Source organism: Chamaea fasciata, unplaced genomic scaffold (assembly GCF_029207755.1).
Source record: "Chamaea fasciata isolate MVZ Bird 193981 ecotype frontalis unplaced genomic scaffold, bChaFas1.0.hap1 SCAF_19, whole genome shotgun sequence".
Classification (NCBI taxonomy): domain Eukaryota; kingdom Metazoa; phylum Chordata; class Aves; order Passeriformes; family Sylviidae; genus Chamaea; species Chamaea fasciata.
Genome location: NW_027094104.1, coordinates 7,538,499 through 7,549,394, shown reverse-complemented (window position 1 = coordinate 7,549,394; position 10,896 = coordinate 7,538,499). Strand labels below are relative to the sequence as shown.

Genomic DNA, 10,896 nt, shown 5'->3' with positions numbered 1-10,896 from the left:
GTCGATGCTGTGAGGAGGAGGAGGCGGAGGAGGCGGCGATGGCGCTCAACAAGAACCACTCGGAGGGCGGCGGCGTCATCGTTAACAACAGCGAGAAGTGAGGTGCTATCCCCTTCTCCCCTCCTCCGGCCTCGGGAGCCGGGGGAGAGCGGCGACTTGACTTCTCCCCCCGCCCTCCTCCTGCCTTCCCCCTCAGGGGGAGCGGTTGTGTGGGTCATGGGGGGGGAGGCGTGCTGAGGGGGCGAGGCGGGTAAAGGGGGTGGTTTAACCCTCTCGGTGCCGGCGTTGCTCGTCCTCTCCTCATCTCCCCGCGGCTTTGGGGCTGTACGAATCCTCCTGCCCCAGGACCTGTGCGGGGGGAACTTTGCTGGGCTTCAGCCGCGGGCCTTGCTCCCCCTACACCGCTTCCCTCAGCGTCCAGCCTGTCCCCCAGCCTGCTGCTGGCTCTTGCTGCTGTGCCCAGCCTCTCCCCCGAGGGCTCAGGAAGGGCTGGCAGAGCTCAGCTCCTGCCCAGGTGATCTGGCCTGGACCCAGGGCTCCCCGCTCGGGGATGCTGCACCTGCATGGTGCCTCAGCTCAAAGGCTGCCCGCTGTGGTCTGCCGGGTTCCTGGAGCACAGCCCCTTTTCTGTGTGTGCGGGAGGGAGCAACGGCGTTGGAAAAAGGTGCTGGGATATAACCATGGAAACGGCAAGCCGGCACAGAGCTGCCTCTGTCTGGATGGCAAAGGGCTGTCCGCACCCGCTGTCTGCCAGCGTGGTTCTGACGTGGCAGTCATCTGCTTCGGGGACAAAGGAGTGCTTCAGCCTCCAGCGCTTCTTTCCACGGGGCCACTTACACATTGCTGTAGGAATTCTGTGCCTGACTTCTGCTTGGGATGTAGCCTTTCTTAGAAGGCTTTAGTAAGATCAATTCAGGTACTTAAATTTGCATTCCCTGAGAGAACTGCAGCAGCTGGAGGTGTTGCTGTTCCCAGCTGTCAGCCTGCCTTGCATCAGGGCCTGCCTGTCCCTGGGTTGATCCAGCTGCAGCCTGAACAGAGTTGGTTCCACTGCCCTTCCCGAGCTGTGCCTGGAGGGACAGGTATTTACTGGCCAGTGACAGAGGATGGAAACATGTCAGCTGCCAAAGATAGAGGTGGTGGAGATTTCTGCAGCTTTAGGGATTAGAGTCCCTAATGTGGGTGCTGTAATGTCAATACAAGTTACCTGCTGTGCCCATGCAAAGGTTTTAATCAGGTCAGTTTGTCATTGAGAATTAAAGAATCAGTGCAGGCAACACGACTTAATGAAGTGTGGTGGCAAGGAAGGGGAGTTCCTCTGAATCACATTTTTGTGTCAGAGGTGCTTGAGCTGTGGTGAGACCTTCAACAGCCATGTTGCATAAGCTAGCCTGAGCAGTTTCTTCTCCTGCAGTCCTTCCTCTGTCCTGTTACTTGTGGACAACTGAATTAGGGAACTGATCCAGCAGAAATGCAAAACAATAATAAAAAAAAAGTCTTGGGATTTTGATCAGCTCAGGTTTGCTGCCTGGTTGTGCAGACAGCAGCAGCTGTGTCAGCACCCTGGGAAGGGAACAAGCAGCCAGTGCTACTTCAGTTGCTGCTGCTGCTGCCAACAACAGCAAAAAAAAAAGCAAACCAGAACTGATTTTGTCTGCTCGGCATCTCCATCAGTGCTGAGGTTACAGGTGGTTTTGGTAGGTCAGTAAACCTGTGTGCCTTGAGCTGTAAGTGCTGTCTCTTCTGTCGCTGTTTGCAGTGTGTTGATGACCTATGACCATGTGGAAATTACCTTCAGTGATCTGGAGCCAATGCCAGAGGCCTTCAAGGGGACCAAGAAAGGGAGTGTTTTCCTGACTCCCTACCGGGTAAGTGGTGAAAGGCTTTATCTCATCTAAGGAGATAACAGCCCTGGAGTCTGTTTTTAAATGTCCTCAATGCATGGAAGTCAGGATAATCTACTCCTGCTTGAAGTGTGGCTCATCTTCTCCCTCTGGGAAACATTATGAATTCATGGCATATCCCATCTATTTGTCAACAGATAATAAATCTGATTAGTTTTTGTACAGGCAGCTGTTTAGTCCATCAGGCATCTTCAAACAGGAAATTAGCAGTGGTCTGGAAATGCTGAATGCAACAGCACAGCTACTAAATCATGGCTGTGTGGAGCAGCAGGTTCTCTGGAAGCTGGGAGGAGCATTATCTGAGCAAGGGACTGCCTGGGAGGCTTTAGTACCCTGAGGGTTTGGTTTACCACTGTGGCTGTTGTGTGTAGCTCTTGGCTTGTGGAACTGGTGATGTGGGAGGGAGTTTCAGTCCATGGAGAAGTCTGTTCATATAATAAATCAGGGCTGTGTTTCCTGTTTGTTTTGAATAGCTCTTGCAATGTTATTTTCTTTTCAGGTTATCTTTGTGTCGAAGGGGAAGGATGCTATGCAGTCATTTGTGATGCCCTTTTATTTGTTGAAGGATTGTGAGATTAAGCAGCCAGTGTTTGGAGCAAATTACATCAAGGGCACAGTGAAAGCAGAGGCAGGAGGTAGGTATCACACAGTGTGTGTTTTGTGTCTCAGTTCAGCTGCTCAATTCATAGCAAAATCCTGCCTAACCAAACCTTGACACTGTCCAAATGGGTTTTCACACTCCTGCAAAAACATGTGCTTTCATTGGCAGCTAAAAATATTCCCCTTACCAGCTCCCTGTTCAGTTACCATGAGCAGATGTTCTCTGCAGCCCATCTCATTCCTGCTCTCTGCAAAATACAAAGTTCAATTAAACAAGTGATCTCGGCAAATAAACATCAGAGGGGAGTCAGCAGGAACAAGGATGTAACTTTGCTTGGTCACTTGGGATCACCTGTCCCACCTGCATCCAGGTTCTCCTGTGCCAAAAACTCAGATTCCTTCTGGCTCTGGGTTCAGATGCAGATCCCCAGAGGACTTTCTCCACTGTGTTCCTTGTGCAGTTCAGGTGTGCTATTGCTGTAGTGCAACCTGGCAGTGAAAATGGCACTTGGAAGGAAAGGGAGTGTCTTGAAATCAGGGAATTTAAGGAGCTGTTCCACATTAAACTCAACGAGAAGGCTGTGGCAGACATCTTCAAGAATAATTTTGGTTTTGACTGTTTTTGTTTTTGTTTGTTTTTTTTTAACAAAGGCACAAACGTTCAGCAAAACTTTCATCCTCAGCTTGATTCAGTCTAGTAGTTGTGGCACAGAGATCACAGCACAGGGTGCAAGAGCCTTCAGCTGGAGTTCTGAAATCAGCATTGGAGTTTCTGCATGGGAGCTGAATGGGACTATCCAGCATGAGAGGGAGCCTGAGCATTAATGACAAACTAAACTGTGTGAAAGACAAAAGGCTTTAGCTAAATCTTTGTGAATTTTCCCCAGAGGCCATCTCTTTCAATGATGATGTTGTCTTAACAGCCATGAGAGTCTGGTTTAGCTTAAAAGGCTCTTTAATCTACTTGTTCCTGTTCTAGCACAGCTTCTGCTTTGATGCTTTCTGGGGACTGTGGACTGTGAATGTTTTTCTTTTTTTATACTGTAATCTGAGATGTCACTGATTTATTTGTTCTTTAATTATTATTTATCCTGACTTGAAATATCTTCCGTGGGCTCTAATGGATTTATGTGGACCATGTTTTTCATTAAGCTCTTTGCTTTGTTGGGCACTCTGACTCGCAAACTAATTTGGAGCTGACAGTTAGGTGTAGTTGCAAAGGCTTTTTAGCAAACGGGATTAACAAAATCCCTGTCTTCTGCACTAATCTTATCCAAAGCAAGAGCAAATCCAGCACTCTTGATAGCTTGGCCTGTGACAGCTACTGTGGCAACAAACACAACTCCAGAAAGCTTTTGAAGCTCTCCCTGTGGATGTTTCTGCTTCAGGTGTCTCTTGACCTGACAATACCCCAATGTGAATTTTTCTGATGGTACCAGAATTCTGCCACTTCCTCTGTTTTTTTGTTGTTGTTGGGTTGTTTTTTTTTTTGGGTTTTGTTTGTTTTTTTTTTTTTTTTTTTTTAATTTGGATTTTTGGGATAAGCTCTTTAAAGAATTATATACAGAACATCTGTATATGCAGCAAGTAACCTAAATAGCATGGAAATGGCTTCTCCTTGCTCCTTAGTGCTGTCTTTCCTCCCTCAGGTGGCTGGGAAGGGTCTGCCACATTCAAGATGACCTTTTCAGCTGGGGGTGCAATTGAATTTGGGCAGAGGATGCTGCAGGTGGCATCACAAGGTATGGAAGTTTGGGGGTGTCTGCCAGAGTTCTGTGGTTTCAGGAGCCCTTGCCTGAAGCTTGCTTTAAATTTTTTTTTTTTTTTCACATCCAATGAACAGAAAATTTATTGAAATGACAGAGTTTTTCTGATAAGGACTTTAAGTTTGTGGGAGTTTTTGGCCTGCATTTGGGGCAGGCTTGATGTTCTGATGAGGTCTTGTCTTTGCTTTTCCAGTCTCCAGAGGTGAAATACCCAGTGGAGCTTATGGCTATTCCTACATGCCAAATGGATCCTATGCTTTTGCACCACCTGCAGCTAACGGGGGCTATCCATATCCACCTCCTCCTCCAGGTAAGCCTTGAAACTGAGGATGGGGATTATTCCAGTAAGTAAGAGTTAAAATAGGTAAAAAGGGCAAGAAACACAAATTTTGCACAGTGTTTTAGTGAGGACTTGTGTAGCTTTTGTTCCTGAATTTAATGATGTTTGCCTTGGCTGCTTTTGGTTGATAACTCCACCCAGAGGAGTTAAGTCCCTTGCTCTGTGATCTTTCCTGGCAGACTTTTATCCTGGTCCTCCTGCAGCAGATGGAAACATGGGCTACATGCAGCTTCCACCCCCACCATACCCAGGGCCCATGGAGCCCCATGTCAGTGGGCCAGACCTGCCCTCCACTCCTGCAGGTAAGGAGCCTGTCACAACAGTTTTGTTAGGAATGGAACAGACTTTGTTTCTTGTCTTTCGGGGAACTTGGAAGCTCCACTTAGAAGTTGGAATTTGTTTAGAAAAGGGATTAGGGAGCTCCCCTAATCTCCAGCCTTGTATATCCAGCTCAGTCTGGAGTCCAGCCTGATTCTCTCCAGGGCAGACACCATTAGTGGGCATTTTACAGATGGATTTATTCTTCTTTGGACAGAAAAAACACAGTTTGTGATTCTCCTGTGGTGGTAATCTTGCCCTAATGGATGAATACAAGGAAACTGATGGTGGAATGTGTTTGTGGTCCATTTTAGTTCACAGCTGTGGTTTTGGTGGTATTTGCTTCCCCTTCCCCTGTTCCACTCTCAATGTGATTATTTTTGCTGAAACAATATGGAACAGGGTATGAGATGATAGAAAGGGGATGGGGAAATACCAGCCTCATTTTTCACTCATTTGGAATTTATTAAAATGAAAAAAGAGATATTGTGGTTGGGTACAGCCACAGATCTCTTGCAGATAAGAGTATTTGTTTGGCTAAGGGTTTAACTTTTTGGTTTGAATAAACAACCATTCATCTTTGAACTATTATTTGGAAAGTGGGACTGCTCCAGAGGGTTGTACAACATTTTTGTGTTCTGCAGAAATAGAGGATCTGGATTGTCCTCATAAATTACCATCGTTAATGCACAAATCCCCTGAGCTGCTATAAACTTGTGCTGATTTTTGTTTTGCCTGTTGATTTCACTCCCAGGAAGGATGCTTTGTTCACTACCTGTTTATAAAGGGTATTGTCTGTATTTAGGAAAGGCAGCAACTAGAATTTATTTATGGCTGACATACAAGTCCCAGGTGACATTTCCAAACTCAACCTTTCTCCGTTTCACTGGGAATTGACAATTCTGTGGTAACTGGAAGAGATAATGCCCAATTGTTTGTTATAGCTGTTCTCCAACTTGAGCACTGGCCATAAGGTGCTCTGTTAGTAACTCTTGATGGCCAGGTGTTCCTGTTTCATTGTAAGAGTTCTCTGTGTGTCCCTGACCTGTCACTTCTCTCCCTGTGACAGCTGAAGCCAAGGCTGCTGAAGCTGCTGCCAGTGCTTACTACAGCCCAGGCAACCCCCACAACGTCTATATGCCCACGGTGAGTCCCTCTTGCTCTGGGCTTGCACCAAGTGTGTCTCTGCTGGATCTTCTCTCAGTGGCACAGCAAAGTTGGTCTGAACTGATGTTGGTGTCTTGGAATTTTTTTGGGGGGCTTTGAGTTTCATATTTTATTCTTGGCCATGCACTGATGTCCTTTTGTCATCTTTATTGCAGGACCAGCCACCCCCTCCTCCATACTTCCCACCAGAGGACAAGAAAAACCAATAAGCTGACACAGAACTTCTCCACGTCTCATTGCTTTGTTTTTTTTTTTTCCATTTTGACAGAATTCTGGGGCACAGTTCATAGCACTGAGAAGTAGAGCCTTTCCCCCAAGGCACACTGCTTTCAGGGGCTCTAGGAGTAGGTCTGTGCAGAGCAAGGGGAGGGATTTTGGCAGCCTGGGTCACCTGTGGAGCTCTGAGGATTTGCTCTCCTGCAGCATTCCCTCCTCCCTGTGCGTGGCATTGTTACACCTGGGGGTTCTCTTCATCTCTGACTGCTTCCCTTAGCTCTGCTTCTTTTGATACTTAAATTATACCTCTCTAGAGCCAGCACCTGCTCTAAACTGCTAATTAACATGACCATGGCATGGAAACAAGGCTCTTGGGGTTGGGGGTGTCTTGAATTTACCTTAGTGTGCATCCAAGAGCACCTCTGGACACAGGGATGCCTCTGGTTATTCTTTTTAATCCAGAGTGTCACATCCGACTCTTTGCCCTTGAGAAAGGACTTCAAAGCCAACCTTTGGGATCTCAAAGGAAATACACACCTGTGACATTTTCCAGATGTATATTCACCTTTCTTGTTGTTTTTTTTTTTTTTTTTTTTTTTAATTTTGATCTAAGTCATTCCTGACAATCATAGCGAACAATCTGGTAGCCCTTCAAATTTCCCTGCTGCTCACCATGTATGACAATGCTGACCAACTTCCCTTCCTCAGACATGCTGCTCTTCACTGGGCTCTCCAGTAGCATCTGACCAGTTTAGATGCCATGGGAACACTAATATTTCTGCAGTCTCTATTTTCCAGTTAGATATGTGAGTTCACTAAGTCCTGAACATTCTCCTCATAGTCTATAATGCACTTTTGTCTTTCCTTTGTTGTAACACAAGTTACACTTTTTGGCCAGTGAAGCATCTTCCTGCTGTGATTTACCTGGTGAATTAACAACTAATGGGCAGAAAGCAGTTGCTTTACTTCTGCCCTGGAAGCACTTGAGAGAATATGCAAAACATTGGAATAAGCTGTAAGGTACAAAGTGTTGTTTATTGCTGTTTGTGTTCCTGGTCCAGCTGTGAATTCCCAGTCACCTGACCGTGGACTCCTCATAGCATTGATCCCTTGGTCTCATTAGCAACAGCTCCAGTGCAGAATCTCTGCAGGACTGATCAGAATCTGGGCTGTGAAACTTTTGCATTGGTACAAAGCTTTGCACAAGTCACACTTCACTGACTTCTGACAGCTGAGAGAGAAAATCCTTCCCAGCAAAGTGTGACAGAAGATCCTGTGCTAGGGAACTGCTGAGACTTGCTGCATGCAGCCTGCTTGGAGAGAAAAAAGGTCCACCTCTTGTTTTCTTTTTCTTTGAGTTTAGCTGATTAATGAAATTGCTACTGTTTGTGCACTGACTTTTCTAAAATTGCTACTGCAGTGATGTAAAGAAATTATTATTTAAAAAAATATATTTATTTTGAAAGCATTTGATTAATATATTAATGTGAAATGACTTTTGAATGCAGATTTGTTTTGCCAAGACTGTGAAGTAAAGAGAAATCAGCTGAAAACTTGGGGTGTTCGTGTGTGTGTGTGAATGGGCAAACCTCTGGTGATTTGGTGACTTTGGAAACGGAGGGGAGGAATTAGAAGCAAAATCACTTGGATTTTAAATTTTGTTATTAGAAGCAAAATCACTTACCTCTTCACTGGTGACATCTGTAGCTTGATTTCTCTTGGGTGACTTTGTGAATGAAAATAAGATGTTAAAATGTTTCAGCAAACTCCCATTTCACAGTTCCTGATGGAAGCTGGTGCAGCAGCTGCTTTACTCTACCCAGATGTGTCACCCAGGTTGTTTTTCCAGACCAATTGTCCTCATAAAAGTTACAACCTGATCACTATTTTACTTTGCAAGAACTAGCTCAGCAATGCAGCATAATTAATGCCTCTAAAAGATGTCTCTAATTAGAAGCAAGCCATGATTTTATCCTTTTTTTCCCTGTAAGTGTGCTGAGGTGCCTGGGTGGTACTTGGGTTTGTTTTCTATAGAAGAGGCGGCTGAAGGAGGAAAGTATTGAGCTTTACAGTCCAGGAGGAGCTGAATAAATCCTGATTTGTGAGTTAAATTATTTCAAATCAAAGTTTCCTAAGTCACATCTGTCCAGCTCTGAGCTGGTGCTGAAACCTTTCTGTTCTGGCTCGTTCCCAGTTGTTCTCTACTCTGAGACAGAATCCTAAAGAACACAGATTGCACGAACTTTCCGGAGCACTTGCCCAGCCCCATTCCCCGTGCAGCTCTTAGGCCAATAATCAGAACAAATCCATGAGGTTCTTTTAAAACCTTTCCTCAGCTAAGTGTGCTTGAGAGAGAAATATTTTAATATCTGCTCCCATGGGAACTTGACTCCATGGTTCGAGCTGAGTCACTTCCCTTAGAGTGGAGAAGTGGCAAGACCTCCAGAGACACCATGAGGTTTCTGTCTGGCATGAGGGAAAACACACTCAAAGGATGAGTCAGGCTGGAATAAATGAAATATTCCTTAGCACGGGTGTCTGGGCTAAATCTGGAGTTGAAGCTGTGGGCTTTCCACAGTGGTTTGAGGTTGAATGTTCCCATTTCCCCAGGCTGGAGCTGGGCACGCTCTGTGGGGAGGGGAGGAAGAGCGAGCCAAAAAAAAGATTGGGCGTGGTCTCGATGTGTTCGGTGAGTGCTGATAAGTGAAGCACGTGTTGGGAATGCTGAAACTGGGGCCAAAAGGCTGGCCAGGTCACACAGTCAGCAAGGGTCAGGCAGGTATTGGGCTGAGTGGAGCAGCACGATTTGGGAATCCAGATTTTTGGGTGCTGGTGAGAATCTCTGCCAAAACCCCCAGATTTGGCTTTGGTACTCGGCACTCCCTGCTATCCCTGATGGAAACTGGGAGCTGTGCTCTGCTTGGGAAAGGGCTCAGGGAGGGTGGGAGGGTCACCAGTCCTGCTGCCTGTGCAGAAAGTTTTAAATATTAAAGCAGGGAAATGCAATTTGAAGTCTGCTGCTGCTCTGGAAGCAGGGTGGGAGTAGGGTAGGAAGAAATTTTGTGCATTGACACGTCTCCAGGTCTGGTCCCTGCCTCAGTGATTAACTGGCTGTGCAGCAGGAGGCTGCCATGTGACAGCCAGATTGGTACCATTAAACTCCAATGTTTGGATGGTATTATACTGCTGAAGGAAAAGAGGAGGCATAGGCAACAATTAGTGTTGGATCCTTCGGCAGAGGCAGATTTTTCCACCACCACCTACAGTTCTGTCTCTCTGATGTGACTTGGGCTCTTGGGCTCTTCTCATTTGAGAAGTCTCTCTCTGCCCGTGATGCTGGGAAATGCAGCTGCTTCCCTCCTCTGGGGAGTGTGGAGTAACTGGGTATTTCCAAAGTGCTCTGAGATCTTGTGCAAAGAAGTATTGCTGCAGGAACTGCAAGTGCTGTTGACAGATTTCCTACTGTCAGCCCTGAAATCCTGGTGCTATCCCTGGGGGCTGGGGAAGGTCTTTACCCTGGAAGGATTGCCCTATCCTGTGTGTGCTTGCCTGGGGTTGCCCCAAGACAAAGGAAGAAACAGAGTCCTCTTCCTCCACACCATTCTGCCCAGGTTTCACCTCAAGTGCTCCAGCTTCATGCATTCATTTCTTTCTGGCTGGGGGATGTATTAAGCATTTGTAGGGAGTGGGGTTAAGCCCATCTGGCCACCCTGTCCTGTGGAGACAGGATCTTCCTTTGGAGATCATGAGGACTTCCAAATGACGCCTTAAGTTTTAGCTTTCATATTGTCCAGATTCTGTACTGCATTAGTGTATAACTCTGAACTTCATATAAAGTGTTAGCAAGTTCTCTTCACAGTTTAGTCAGACAAAACAATCCTTTTCCAGCCCGAGAATCAAAGACACCAAAGACACCGTTGCAGCTTCAGCCCAAAAAGCATAAATAACACCAAACTGAGGAGAGCAAACTGGGAGGATAGGACTTCATAACCTGACGCTTGGACAATTAACCCCAATATGCAAATGGACTAAAACTTATAAAAGTGTGAAAACTTGTGACCCCTTGTCCATCTTGTGTGGAGCCATGGCCGGGCTCTTGTACCACCCCAGCTGTATCCTTTGAAGGCCTTTTAATAAACACCTACTTTATTCCTTTAACACCGTCTAGCCTCTGTTCCAGGTAGCCTCCCAAGGCATCACCACCACTCTCGGAGCTGTAGATGGTCAAACTGCCTCTACCACATGATGGACACTGTGATTTATCAGCTCTGGCTCACAGCACTGCCTCCCTTTGCAAGCACTGCTGGAGGTGGCAGGAGGTGTGGGCTGAAGTTTGGATCCAGCTGCCCCCAGAGCATCCAGGAGCAGAGCCAGCCCTTACCAGTGAGCTGCTCCTGTCGCACCACAGGCACCACCAGGTTCTGTAAAGGACTGCCGGGAGTGTGTTGGAGGTGAGTTTTACCAAGGCAGGCTGTGATCTGCAGGAGTTTCAGGTTAAAGCCGCACAGAAAAGCCCAAGTGACAAATGTGACGTTTGTGGGTGGGGACGGAACGCTGAGATGTGCAGGGTGGGGATCTTTATTTC

The 10,896-nt window shown here is 46.5% G+C and overlaps 1 protein-coding gene across 2 annotated transcripts; it reads left to right on the top strand.

The window, feature by feature from the left end:
- On the top strand, positions 1–7,958 carry WBP2 (WW domain binding protein 2). 2 transcript variants are annotated; one of them, XM_066200532.1, is made up of 8 exons: positions 1–97; positions 1,760–1,868; positions 2,404–2,539; positions 4,154–4,246; positions 4,464–4,580; positions 4,790–4,912; positions 5,998–6,074; positions 6,251–7,958. In XM_066200532.1, exons 1-8 carry the CDS (start codon positions 39–41, stop codon positions 6,302–6,304), a joined length of 768 nt encoding a protein of 255 aa, XP_066056629.1. In that variant the 5' UTR covers positions 1–38; the 3' UTR covers positions 6,305–7,958. The 2 variants fall into 2 exon arrangements, with proteins under 2 accessions (XP_066056629.1, XP_066056631.1); XM_066200534.1 differs by having other exon boundaries at positions 14–102.
- The last annotated feature ends 2,938 nt before the right edge of the window (positions 7,959–10,896 follow it).